We start from the raw sequence: 15384 nt of genomic DNA, 5'->3' as shown, positions 1-15384 counted from the left end.
AAGTGCGCGTACTTCCTTAGTAAATTGGTCAATATCCCTGCGTACGATGCTGTGTGTTCCGCTACAGCTAATCGCCCCGCTCACCCTACGTACAGGTCTTTGCAGGGCTGTGGTGAGCGGGGTGATTAGCTGTAGCGGAACACACAGCATCGTACGCAGGGCTAGGTCAATATAAGCATGCACACACTGTAAATGTAATAGCGATCGGAGTCAACAATGATGTCAAAATCAATGCACAACTGTCGAAATTACCCAAAATAAGCAACAGAAAACTAAAAGTTATCGCTACGTCGAAAGGACAGTACATCAACATAAAACGACGCTAGTTTGTTATGACATGGAGGTAGAAGGACAGAGCGTTCCCTCGCTCTCACCCAGCTATTAGTACGGGCCGCCAGTGGGATTGCCTCGCTGAAGCAATGGTACTGGGGAGTACCGAGTACGGAGGCCATCATTCTTCAGTCTATCGAAGGAGCGTTTCGTGCCAAAAAATACATGACAGCAACAAAAGTACCATCACTGTGAACTCCATATTTACAAAACATCATCAAATACACGCTAAAAACCCCAAAAAACGTCAAGATTCGCACCAGACGCGAGACACAAGATGGCGTAAGTCCTTCCAAAACAATGCTAACTTGTTATATGCGCATGCGCATATTAAGGGGAGACCCATTTGATTTCGGGAGGGGGGGGGTATGCAGGAAGTGGGTATGGGAACTTTTTTGGTCAGAGAGACAGCATTTTTTTTATTTCTACTGTCAGACCTGCATCAATTTTTTTTTCAAATGGAGTAGCAGTGAATTTTCAAATTTAAGCCACTGTTTCACATATCACAGGATGGTTTATGTATTCATTTTACATTCCAACAAATGAAAACAAATGGAAAGTCTAGTATATATACAACTTTCAATTGTAGAACACTTTTTGGCAAATCAACTGTGATCATTACTATACCTGCTTTTCTTTAAAATAGTTAATTCCTTTTAAGTTCTCAGGGGGGGGGGGTGTTATCTTTTGTGGTCAGAGAAACAAGGCTCACACATTGTATTTCTTTATATTTGTTGTTCCTCAATTTTCATTGTCAACTTGTAATCTTTCTAACATATTTATATTGAGAGAATAATATATTGGTTTTAACACTAGTTTATTGACTCCTGTCTTGTGTTTTAAATTTTCACAATTTACAGAAGTCGAATAGTCCCATCTAGATATTGCCTATACCATTGAGATATTGCAACAGAAATCCTGAAATATGATTTCTTGGGTCAGAAAAGGGAAGGGAAACATCGAGTGCACTGAGGTGTAAAGTAGTGAATGCTTATATCGTAAGCGCTGGGAAAAAAAAACACATAAGAATTGCTTGTGGTAAAAACATTTGCGCTGCCTATGGCAGCATGCCAGCAAAGAATACATGAGGATGAAGTTTCCAAAATTTTGCTCATTTCAACTGCATTGTGACAATTCCTTCTTTATTTCTGTCTGTTATGAGAATTTTTTTTTTCTCAAACCATTACAGGCTTAATTTTTTTCTTTTATTTCACCTGGTGACATTTTTTTCTCAAAATCCTCCATACCCCCCCCCCCGGAAATCATGTGGTTCTCCCCTAAGTGAGCCCCTGACCTATACGGGCCAGTGGATTGCTTCCTCAGTAGAACTGATATGCCTGCCGGTACCGGTGTTTATCGCCTACGGAGGCCATCATTCTTCAGTCGATCAAAAGCGCCTTTCGTACCAAAAAATACACGACAGCCGCAAAAGTGCATCACTGTCAACTTCATAACTATAGAATATGTTGAAATACACAGTGAAACGATCAAGACGTAAAAAATGTACCCAGAACGAGAAACAAGATGACGTCCGATTCGATTCTTGTCCTAGAGTTGTGCGCATGTGCAGACGGTAGCTTTAACGAAAGCGAGGCAAAATCAAGTAAATATAAAATAAAAATGGATAAAAATATTGTTTAAAAATAATACAAGGCATGTATCACCAAATTTTGAACATTTCTGACGGCATTGCAACTATATGAACACCCATGCCAAATATCACAATAATCAAATCAGTGGTTTTGAGGAAAAATTGAAAATAGTGGTTTTCAGAAAAAAAGCTAAAAAAGTGACTTTAAAATGATTCAATCAAAAATAAACAGAATATGTTGAAATACACAGTGAAACGATCACGACGTAAAAAATGTACCCAGAGGGTGTACACGCAAGTTTTGGAATTCTGTTCATAATGCAAAGGGTGGCCATGCCGCTATTCCAACCAGTGTGAGCGGTTGTACTGGTCATGATAATATTGTTGATATGTGGAAAAAACATTATGAAAGTTTGCTTAATTCTGTCAAAACTATTCGTGATAAATCATCTGTTATGTCTTCGATAGACACAATAGATTTTCATAATCAAATGGTGGTTACTGTCGGTGAGATTAAAGAATGTATAAACAAACTTGAAAAAGGTAAAGCCTGTGGTAACGATGGTATTGCTGCAGAGCATTTGATCTATGCTGATCAAGTCCTGTGTGTCATTTTGAGCCTTTGTTTTACTGGCTTTTTCGTCCATGGTTATTTACCAGATATGTTTATGCATGCAGTTATTTGTCCAATTGTTAAAGACAAATCTAAGGATCTTACTTTGGTCGATAATTACAGGCCTGTGGCTTTGGTGACAGCGATTTCTAAACTTTTTGAATTGTGTATCTTATCACGAATTGAAACTTTACTTGTTACTAGTGATCTCCAGTTTGGCTTTAAAAGGAGTCATTCCACAGATATGTGCATTTTCATACTTAAAGAAATTGTAGATTTTTATAAGAGACATAATACACCCATATTTTTGTGCTTCATGGATGCTACTAAGGCATTTGACAGGGTAAATCACTGGACTTTGTTTAGAAAATTGATAAATAGGCGTATACCATTGTTTATAGTCCGTATTTTACAGTATTGGTATTCAAATCAGTTATTTTTTGTACGATGGGCGTCTGCTTTGTCAAACGCATTCAGTGTTATTAATGGCGTACGGCAAGGCAGCAATCTCTCACCTATGCTCTTTGCTGTGTATGTAGACGATCTAAGTACAAAGCTACAATCAGCCTGTGTTGGATGCTGTTTGGTAACACAGTTGTTAATCACCTATTTTATGCAGATGACTTAGTTTTGATTTGCCCCTCGGCAAAAGCATTACAAAAATTAATTAACATATGTGAACACTATGGGGACAAGCATGATATTGTTTTTCATCCCACTAAAACAGACTGTATGGCTATTTTCCCGAGGTCTTGGAAACCGAACAGAATTCCTATCGTATTTTTATATGGAAAATCTCTTAAATTTGTTAACACTAAAAAATATCTTGGATATATTGTTTCTTCGTCGGAGGAAGACAACGCTGATATGCACAGGCAACTTCGATGTGTTTATGCTAGAGCTAATTGGATTGCGCGCAATTTTAGCTGCTGTTCACAGATTGTGAAATGTACCCTTTTTAGAAGCTTTTTATATAGTATGTATTGTCTTAATGTTTGGTGTAACTACAGTGCTAGACAGATGTCAACTCTAAAAGTGGCTTATCATAATGCATTGCAAATAATTTTTGATCTTAAACGTGATGCAAGTATCAGTCACAATTTTGTATCAAGAAATATTTTGAATTTTGCTTCATTGCAAGGAAAGTTACTATTGAACTTTTGCAAAAGATTAACAGAAAGCAAGAATTTTGTAATATACAGTTGTGTTAATTCTGATTTTTACTTTAATTCAACTTTCTGGCAGCATTGTAGGAATGTATTGTATTAGTATTTTCAGTAGTTTTTTTATTCTTTTATAAACTTTATTTCTCGCTGTAATGCCTACATTTTAATGTTTTTCTTGGTATGGGCCAATGGCCTGAAATAAAGGTAATAATAATAATAATAATAACAAGGCAGTATTGCTGAAGGCAATGAGTACTTGGGCCGAGATAGAGTAATTTTGAGGACAATATATACTACTATTCAAATATGGTCTTGAATTTCCTCCTGTCAATTAGGCATTTGATTAACTGGTTATTAAACGAAGCAATGGCATGACAACGGCAAAATATGTCTAGCAACTTTTGTGGAGTTTGAGGCAGGGGTTCTTTATTTATAGTGAAATTGCTTAAACTCCTTAAATATTCAAATTACAGCAAATTTCTTTTGTTCTCGATGGTAGATGTCTAATATTTAGATGGGCATATTTAGATTTCTACCCTATAGTTATCCCTATATACCAAAAATCGGACATCCAGCTCCTTTGGCTTGCTCAGAATTAGATATGCAAATAATTAATGAGGTACAATATGTGGTGTCATAAGGTGTCCCATCATACCAAATATGAAGGGTGTAGCACTTGTGGTTACTGAGTTGTGGACAAATATATATATTTGATGTCAAAGGTCATTGAGGTCACGTGACATTTTGTCAAAATAATTGTATTGCTAAGTTATTCCTATATACCAAAATTCAGACCTCTAGCTCTATTGGCTCGCTCAACATAAGATATACGCATAATTAATGAGGTACAATATATGGTGTCATCAGGTGTCCTATCATACCAAATACGAAGGGTGTAGCACTTGTGGTTACTGAGTTGTGGACGAATATGTATATTTGATGTCAAAGGTCATTGAGGTCACGTGACGTTTTGTCAAACAAATTATATTGTTAACTTATCCCTATATACCAAAAATCAGACCTCTAGCTCTATTGGCTCGCTCAAAATTAGATATGCGCATAATTAATGAGGTACAATATGTGGCGTCATAAGGTGTCCCATCATACCAAATATGAAAGGTTTAGCACTTGTGGTTACTGAGTTATGGACAATAATGTATATTTGAGGTCAAAGGTCACCAAGGTCACATGATATTTTGTCAAAATATCTGAGATATCTGCGTGAACCGATGGACTCACTGATGGACTCACGGACGGATATGACCCAATCTATAAGCCACCTGGACTTTATCCGTGGGGACAAAAACTGTGTCACTGCATCCTTTAGGCAATATGAATACGATGAGAAACTAAATTTTTATTTTTCTTGGACTTATACATGAAAGTCTATGGAGAACTGCCTTATACATGGGAGTCTATGGAGGTGTAAACTAAAAAGTCCTCTAACACGGCCAAATTCGATCGCATTGTGAAACAAATCGACGTGCATCTGTATGGGGTTGGGTACTATTCTTGTGCAAGTTTGAAAGAAATTGACCAGGGCATGTCTGAGATATCTGCGTGAACGGACGGACGGACGGACTGACATGACCAAACCTATAACTCCCCCAGGACTTCGTCCGTGGGCACTAAAAACAACGCAACAGTTATTACAGCTACACGGGCGGTAGGTTCATATCCAGAGCCCCGTACGGTCTGCCGCCGTCGCTTGAAAACAATCTCATAAACCTGGCCATATGGGCAACTGTGTAGCTGGATGCTTGACTTCCCGGAGAAGGCGAGCTGTCACGTTCAAGCTCAGGATTATTTGTCGATCAAATTTCAGTAAATTTACCTAAGTTACCTAGATGAAATTTTGTCTATATGCTGAAATTTCGCCGAAGTTTGACAAAATTGCATCGATTTTTCAGGTTCATATCCGACATTTTTGAGTTTTGAGTGCAGACAGAAATAAGTTTTGAGGCAACATGGCTGCGACCCCATGTTGACCCCTAGCCCTGCGTACGATGCTATGTGCTACAGCTAACACACAGCCGGATGCGCTATTTTGCAGGTTGCGGGCTGCGGGTTGCGGGCATAAAAAAATGCGTGATTTTCGGTATCATTTTCGCTAGTAGTTAGAATGAATGCTAAAAGAGTATCTAGATGTATTTGTTTATGGAATAAAAGCCGTGAACTTCTTGAATAATGCCGTTATTTCAGCTTACATCTGGTAAAGCGCCACCAACGTCAGAATAATCCATTTCCCATCCAACATTCGCCGTTGCACAGCGCACTGCAGATCGAAGCTTTCGAAATGATATGACTGAACACGGATGAGTTATAATATGAACACAAGACAGATTTCACAACAACTCGCTATATTAACTTTTTATGTTATGATTAGGATGGATAGTTTAAAAGTAAGTTTCGGATCGTTGACAGCACAGATGAACTGGGCGATGAACTTCAGTTCGTTGAAACTCGACACGCCTAATAATTTGTTAATTTTTCATAGAATGCCATGCCCTTCTCACTCTTCAAATTATTTCAACCGCCGATAAAAGCACAATTTTCAGAATCGTTTTCAATGCCGTTTAAAATTATTTTATTGTGGTGAACACGATAATAGTCCTAGGAAACTTTTCATAGTCACGCTGGATCAAATGCATATGGAGCGACTATCATGCTGCAGGTGCAAGTCATAGAATATGTTCATGATATTAGGAGATACACAATTATTGAGAGCTGCAGAACACAAAACTCATCCAAAAATATTCCTATTAGATCGATTCCTGAGAATAAGTCAACGCACCGACGTGTTTTTTTTTTTCCCGCTGAAATTCTCGCGTAAAATGTTAGCGGAATGTCGTTCTCTGTGGTCGTGACCTCGGTTGAACCGAAACGGCAAAGTAAGCTAAGTCCATTGTCGTACGTCTTTTTCTTTTAAAGATTTCATGAAAAATACACGGCATTTAAATACACAACACTTCTACGCTCTTTGAAGTCAAATCTTCCCTTACACATTGCATTTAAGTAGGCATTGTTTAATTTTTTGTATGTGTTGCGGGGCCCTAGAACCGAATTGTGAATAGATGCATTACAAAGAATTTACTTCCTATGGCCTGATACTAGAAATGTAACAATTTTCATTCCGCGATAAGTGGCGACATTTCCGAGGCGCGAATTTTTTTTGTCAGTCTGGTATTATTTCTCACTCACATCCATGGCAAGAAAGAAAAGTGATTTCAGATCCCAAATTATTTGTAATGGCCAGGCAGCTCGGAACAAATAAATTGGTCCTCGGAATCGCCGCTTTTAGTTTAGCAGATTTTGATTTTTTTTCAGAAACATGACGTATTTTCACCCACTTGGTTTGGTCTGTTATAGCGTCTTTAGTCCAAAAAATCAATTTTACAGCATATATGTTTTCAACAGCCTTCAAATGTACAGTATTATGTTAAAATACACAATATGGAACATGTTGTGTTTCATTAATTTTAACCATCTTGACCTGATGTTGAAATATGGACTTGGCAGGTATATTAGAAATCTAGCCATAATTCTAAAAACCCGCAGCCCACAGCCCGCAGCCCGCAACCCGCAGCCCGCAGCCCGCAACCCGCACTTTAGCAGATACCACACACAGCATCGTACGCAGGGCTAGCGAGAGAGTTGCCGACATCGACGGTTATTTACGAGAAGTGAATAAAAGACTGTCATTTTTGGAAGCGATCGAGTAGCTGAGGTAGGCTGGGATACGACTTGGGCCCAAGAACGCTGAATTTCGGCAGTAATTTGGCTTTTTACGTCAAGTCCCAAAATGGATTTGAAGTCACCGACCCTACGTACGCGTACGGGTCTTTGCAGGGCTGTGGTGAGCGGGGCGATTAGCTGTAGCGGAACACACAGCATCGTACGCAGAGCTAGTTGACCCCAAGTGAAAATGTGTTCGCGATCAAATCTTCCTATATTTTTTCAGAATTTTCGACAAAATCATTGCTTCTTACATCTTTTGTAAAATATAAAATATTAATATAAAAATGCGATGTGCCATGTCTCCAGATTTCTAAAATATCGTTCGTTGACCGTTCGACGGAATACTCATTTCGCAAACTTGTGACGCAGTTGAAATTCAATACTGACCGCCAAATAATCTTAATGAGACGAGATCATTCTAGACATCCTCCAAATTATCCAACTATGGAAGACCGGTCACGACATGCGACATGCGACCTGCGACTTCAAAACTGCGACCTGCGTCCTGCGAGTTTGAAACATGCGACCTGCGACTTCGGCATTTACAAGGTGTAGGCCTAACCTGCGACTTCACAACAGCGACCTGCGTCCTGCGTGTTTGTCAAACTGCGATATCAGTCTTGATTTGTTCGCACCATTGCTCTGAACACGAGCCTGAAAAACACGAGGGACACCATTGCACTATATTAAAACACGCGGTTTACTGCATTCTCCGCGACCAGAGCATTATTTTCGCACCGCTGGCCTACGCAAAATCGGCCAGCGAAAGAATTCAACCAGCGATAGAAGTGCTGAAGCTGTGACGGTAGAGAATTCCACAAACGAAGAGCACAAATTTATTTTCCTTCTTACGAAAGGCAAACCGATCTGAAATAATGCAATAGCAATAGGGTTTTAAACGTCTACATCAGTGTTTAATAGTTTCTGGAACTTTTCTGCCTACATGATCTAAAATATTATATACACACAAAAAATAATATGTACATATTATAGTATGTACATATTAGGCTTAAAGACTGAAAATAGGATTGTAGGAGGGTTTAATTATGTCCTGTTTTACAGTTTTAACTCGCGTTATCTATAAAGAACTTGAGTCGGTCTCTGGCTATTCATGGTTAGCAAATATGTTTGCACAGGGGTTTATTATATAAAGGGGACAAAAATAGACTTTGGCGCTCAAAGGATTAAAGTTCACGCAAGACGCCTCCAATCTAATAGTGAGGAAAACACCATGAAACGTTACGTGTTGTTGTCGCATGTCGCAGTTGTGAAGTCGCAGGTCGCAGTTTGACAAACACGCAGGTCGCTGTTGTGAAGTCGCAGGTTATACACCTAGGTCTAAATGCCGAAGTCGCAGGTCGCATGTTTCAAACTCGCGGGACGCAGGTCGCAGTTTTGAAGTCGCAGGTCGCATGTCGCATGTCGTGACCGGTCTTCCATATCCAACCATTTGCGTTAGAGTTCAGCTCGCTTAGAGGATCATAACATTCTTCGGCCTTCGTTTAGATCGACCCTAATCTCTCCCATTTAGGAAATAAATACACAAGCTACCTTGACAAAACTTCGTGCACCATCCAGGACCAAACACACTACAAATCTGTCTTGACGTCATCATCTCCTTACATGGTAATCGGCATACCGTATTTTTAGCAAAGTAATCGGCATACCGTATTTTTTAGCAAAGGAGACACAGAATACGTCGGAGTATTCAGTTTCAAAACGTATTACATTGTGTGATGTTGTCAAAAAAGGTAATGTTACTGCAGTGGTATAAATTACAAAACACAAAAGTTCAAATCAGTTTATTTTGGACTGGCTTTACCCAACATTTCATATTGTTTCTTATGCCAGATTGACCACGTGCTTACTGGCGACCCCTTTACATGCAAATTTTGTGTCAAATGGTGTGTTCTCCTGGAAAAACAAACGTACGATTTCTATATGAAGGAGGCGAAATTTGCCCTCAAAACTCGAAACCACCCCTTTGGGGTGTACCTAGCTATTTTGAACGAGCTTCTCGAATCTGCAGCTCTATTTCGAAATGATGGTCTGGTTTTCTCAGCTCAAGGATAAGTGTTCTCCATCGCTGTGGGCATTACTATTCTCAACTGGGGGTACAGTTTCCAGTCGTAATGTTTTTCATTGTGTCCGGGATATAAAACCTTTCCTTTTCACAATTTTACTTCGGTTAACACTAGTCCACATCTTGTCAGCGATTATACATGTTTCAAGTTTAAATGTTAAATTCTGGTCTCGAGCCCTCTTGTTCGACCAAACTGAAATTACCCCTCCCACTTTGGCTCGTCCAGTGGGTGTAGCAAGGGTCGTGCCATCGCCTAGGAAACGGAGGGTGCATTAATTGTTGCATTTCGATGCACATTTTGATTATATTCAGAAGATTTTGTGGCAAAAACTCAGATAGAGAAGCATTAATATTCACATCTCACTTATTCAAGACTGGCTGAGAGCAGCACTTCCATTCAGTTAACATCATTACGCCATTTATTATGCCAAGAAAGATGAAGCCAAGACATTTTGCCCTCCCTGGTCTCAGCCAGGAATGGTTATACCTTACAGAGTTTTTTCCCACGGAATGAAAACAAATGTACTTGGGCTGAGGCCCAAGTACAAAAAAAAAAGGAAAAAGACCGTTTGAGATACATGCCCAAGTGACCACCAGACCAAATTTCAGAAAAAGTTACTGAAGCGTTTCTGAGATACCTGCGTCCACAGCATACGGCCCACTGTATGCAACAACAGAGGCCGCGTCATCACATTAGTACTTTGTGCCCACAGGGCACAAAGGACTAATATATTGTATCTGCCTTTATATAGTATCAATTGCAAAAATCATAATCATATGTAGCATCTACAGAAAATATCAAGTCTATCAGTCCTGCCGTTCTCAAAATATTTGAGTGGACAGATATCCTCAGAAACGGACATACACACAGACATACACACTGGCACATACATACAAACATGCAAGCATACATACTGACGCGAGATTGATACTCATCCCAATAGCTTCTAGAGACTATATTCTACAGTAGCTGAAAGTGTAATCTGTTGATGTCAATATATCTGATTTTGTTGCAGTATTTATTTGTGATATCTGCCAATGAAACACAAAAAAAAGGTAAAATGTAAATTTGCTGAGGCTGGTACCTTTGAAGATATGACCCTTCACAATGTACTTTGATTCCCAAATGCTGTATCTTTTGCGGAGTCAATTTTTATCCTTCTTCTTTTAATTTTTAGTCTCATTTTGCGAATGTGGTGTATCCTGGTATGAAAGCTTTAAATGTACCTCTGAAATTTTGTTTTTATCCCTTTTGAATTCTTTTCAAGTGGGTATCCCATGAGCATGTGACTAAGTAACATTTTTTTCTGGGCATGTGATCTAAGTTTAATGAAGGAACTTGTCTTCACAACTTTTAGAGCTGTAATTACAACTTCTGAAATGGTAAATGTTGAATTGCATTAGAATGATGTGCTTGCTAATTTTTTTAACAGCTAATATCTAGTGCCTCCAGGGCCTGAAAAATATGATTTTTATCCACTTGTCCCCGGACAAGTAGCCTCTATTTTCTTACTTGTCCGTAGCAGAAACCCACTTGCCCTGAAAATTTTCCAAAAAAGGTTAATTTTGCTCTTACCCGGATTGTGGGACTTCTCCTACGGTACAATGGTTTGTGACAAATTGGTGGTATTTACAGTTTTTAATTGTTAAAAAAGTACATTACCATAATGAAATTAATTTAATATGCTTTCGTCGTTTATGGGAATTCTTGCAAGTTACTGAATTAGATGTGTTAACAGAAATAAAAAAGATGTTTCATTACACTTATGACTTCGAAACTAGAACTGATTGAAGAAAATAGTCTAATGCACACATTTAACATGGTTTTTTATTCACTACCGCTGTAAAAAGTTCACTTTATTTTTATAATTGTCCAAATGATTGATACTTTTTCATTAAAATTACGAAAAAATAGGTTGAAAACACTAAATATATGAGAGGAACTCCTTTATCAAATAGCAATAGCAACTTGCCATACCACTGTTTTGACAAGCTGGGTGGCTTTTGTTAAGGTCCACTACAATCAAGATAGAGGGTCTTGACCATATACATGTAAGGATTTCAGCATGGTGACCTTTTCAAACTTGCTGTGTACAATCGAAGAGTTGCGTGAGACTCCTGGAGAACAATCTGATGGCAAAATCTAATTTGAAAGACAGGGATATAGTGCTTCAACAAAATTTTGGAGTTACTGATATTTTTAGGTGAAGTCGTGAGCTTCCGGCACACCAAATACAAGTGTAGTAAATTCCGTTTGATGCACCGTGCAGTTTGGCTCGAAATTTCATTCTCCGTACACTGTATTACTAGCTAGCAGGTTAGTGGGGTAGAGTAACCATGGTTGTCAATAAAGTTTGCTTTACTGTTTCACTGTCCAAATTGTTTGGTTAAAAGTTAGTTGTTCATTTTAAAATGATCAAGGCTTCCACTTCAAACATCATTGTCTGGTTATTATCTCATTACATTTTACCCGTAAAATGAGTGAAGAAGTACGTGGCCCGGCATTTACCCCAGGGTCCAGTGGGCTAGTGGACGCACATCGACTTGCTCATACCATGAATCGCAAACTGTAACAGAGTAACTGATTTCCCTTTAGTGTGTCGGTTGAGACGAAAAAAATAGGCCCTGATTTTAGTGCGTCCCAGTGACCCATGTCTAGTACTTTTGGGGGACATCGTTTCTAATTTTGCGTCAAAAGACGCAAGAACGCACTGTGGGCAAAACACTGAGTTGGCTCTGAATTTTCTGCCCGCGGGCAAGTGCGGGCTAGTTTTGTACTGGTCCGTATTAGAAATCAGTCTGTCCCAGGCATCGGGCAAGCGGATTTTTCAGGCCCTGGCCTCATTTCTATATATCTGTTCGTTGTAAAACATTAAAGGTAACACCTAGTTTTTCACAAACCTGAAGTAGCAGTACACCCTGGCAAGGGTCTTCCAAGCCATTGTCCATTGAGACACTCTCTTCTGTTTGGCTCATGGACAAGATCAAAACCACTATCACATGAAAATATAGCCACTTGATGTCCATCTGACCAGCCTATAATTACATGACCATTCACAGGTTGGTCAGGAATTTCACACTCATCTGAAATGAAACACAAAAAGAAGATATTGTTTATTAAAATAATTGATCATCAATAATGACAGTCCCTGCTGACCATGAGTCATTTATCAATAATTGTTGACAACTTTTGACACTCTACCTACAGTACAATGAAGGGCACACAACTATGCAACTAGGGTACAGTGTATATGTAGACTCCATATTACCTTGTCCTTCATTTTTCATGAACACATCAATCAGATAAATATGTTCATTTTGGTTTCGCAAAATAAATTACCATATCTACCATATATGTATGATTGCTAATTATTCTTGTGACACATTTGAATTTTATTATTTGAGGCATATCTGTTTTATGACTTTGAACATTAAAATTTCATGAAATGGATGCATAGCAATCTTTAATTGTACTGCAAAATAAAGAGATGATGTTTCATTTTGCTGTGTTTGAATAACATGCAATAAGTCATATCTGTGCAATGAATATGAGGACATGAGGATATCAAACAGGTATATACTGCAGCTTCATTATTTCTGTTCTTCCTGGTTATCATGGACTTTATAACGACAGGTTCAAACAGATTTGTTACAAAAACTACGGGTAGCCCCCCACCTTGCTGACAGACTGGAAGTCTGGCCTCTGTGGCTGGATAGGACAACGGAAATCTCCTCCATTGACCATCAATACATTTATGTTTTGTATCTCCATTTGTTGGCCTATAACCATCTGCACACATAAATTCCACCAATGTATCCTCTTCAACTTGATTAGTGTTTGCAAGATTTGAGTCTGTGAGTATCAAAGGTAGCTCAATCCTAGGTAGTACACATGGTGCTGAAAAGCAATACAGTCATAAATTAATTTAAATAAATATGGACTTGAGCAGTGATTAGTATTTGAATCAAAGTAAGACTTTCATGGCCGCCGTGTCATATGGCTGTGATGATGATAAAACAAAACAATGTATTATCAAAAAACATTTTTTCTGGAACTTAAACAGTCCACGGTACTTCAAATATCAAATATGACTATTTCTGACATGGGTACATCTTGATTTTCTTTCACAAAAAAGGCAGTGTGCAAATTTCATCATCATTTGCATAAAACATAAAGCAGAGATGTTTAAGAAACTGTAAACTAACTTTGAAAATACGGCTAGTTTTCAATCGGGTTCGAACCCACAACATACGGCATCAGTCGCCTAGCGGAGAGGCCACAGAAAGCTGTGGGACTAGCATTTTAGGGAGAAAAGTTTTACTAGAATCTGTTCACATCTTAACTGTTCCTGACATAGAAAAAAAATAGTGTCGATGACACGCACTCCAAATTTACAAAATTACTCAGTACCAGTACACACATAACCTTGCATTCCTACAGAATGGTTATTAAGAAAATTCCACCGCAAATCATCTTATACTCCTGCAGATATGAAATCCTTCACCTCATAATGACCTAGGCATCTAATTTGAAAGTAATGGGATAAACAGTTTCTAAGAAGATTTTTTCGATTAAAAAATGGTTAAAAGCGCCCAAAAATACAAATATGCAAATTTTAAATTTTGGTTATCCCTAGGAACCTGTACATCAAATTTTTAAATAATCAGACCATTGGTTTCAGAGAAGAAGACTTTTTGACAAAAAAATGGCAAAAATAGAGAAAAAATTCATCAAAAATAGAAAACAGCCAATATTGGCAACGAATCAATACAGCCATATGAATGTGGCTTAAGGTAGCTAAAATCCAAGTAGGACAATGATCAGATGAATAGTTCCTGAGTTCTTGATTTTTGACCATTTTCATCTTTTTCTGTCTTATTCACATATGTACAAGGCTGACAGGTTCATTTGAACAAATGAAACATCTACACCACATATGCAGGGCATAAGTACACCAAAAATAGCATCAATGACACTGTGCTCACATTTGATTTCACGGGTAGAGCCAGAGTGAGTGTATATACATTATTTAATAGCTTTTATACCGGTAGACCTTCAGCTTGTGATATTATAGTCAAGTGCATTTAAAAAATGTTGATGTGCTGTCCATTGAAATATGAAATGTTCGGCAACTGTTGTAACTGTTGATCACACACACTTACACAATACCATGCAACCTAGAATATCATAATTAGTGATACAGGCTGCCATACCAAAGTACAGATGTCTTCTTTATATTATTGTATTGCACAGAATTAATGTGGACAATCTTTGGTCTCTCTAAGGTCTATGGTTGCACAATAGGAAACTATTAACCATAACGTATAATAACGAGCATTCTTTGGAGCTTCCACTGGTAATGATGCTGCCACACCTAATTATAATGGTATATCCCAAACTGCCATCCACTTAAACAAGTACGACAGTGTCATAGACAAACAGGAAACTTCCAAGCAAAAACCTATCAAGGAGCATGTTACATCACACATGTACATCTGTTTTAAAGCCCTTATTCTAACCAAATTTAAAAGCATCAAAATAAGGAATTGTGTGTTAACACAAATCCAGTTTGTAAGTCCACGGAGCTAGGCTGCCTGCAGAACAACATGTCCTGAAGTCACTTTGCATTGCTGACGTAGACATCTTATACTGGTTATCTATCTACTCATCTGCTGACGTAGACACTTAGCATCTGCTATCTAGCTACCATCTTTCTTGCGCACGGCACTTGACCTAATCCTTGCTGCAAGCTTCTTGTCCAAGTTCATTCATTCTAGGCCATCAGGCTGTCTGCCAAGCTATTACAACACTCCCTGCTGCTCGTCTCTAGTCACTCCCGGTCTCCTTTCATTCCCGTATCTA

General features: G+C 38.4%; 1 protein-coding gene across 2 annotated transcripts in view; it reads right to left on the bottom strand.

Moving 5' to 3' along the window:
* Window positions 1-15384, bottom strand: part of LOC139152808 (sushi, von Willebrand factor type A, EGF and pentraxin domain-containing protein 1-like) — a 118510-nt gene that overhangs the window by 30940 nt on the left and 72186 nt on the right. For both annotated transcript variants that reach the window (XM_070726150.1, XM_070726151.1), the window contains exons 16-17: window positions 13198-13419; window positions 12423-12605 (exon numbers count right to left, since the gene is read on the bottom strand). In XM_070726150.1, the coding sequence (XP_070582251.1) occupies window positions 12423-12605; window positions 13198-13419 (405 nt within the window). The remainder of the gene's footprint in view (window positions 1-12422; window positions 12606-13197; window positions 13420-15384) is intronic.

This window comes from Ptychodera flava, chromosome 16 (assembly GCF_041260155.1).
Source record: "Ptychodera flava strain L36383 chromosome 16, AS_Pfla_20210202, whole genome shotgun sequence".
NCBI lineage: Eukaryota > Metazoa > Hemichordata > Enteropneusta > Ptychoderidae > Ptychodera > Ptychodera flava.
This window is presented reverse-complemented; position numbering and strand designations above follow the sequence as displayed.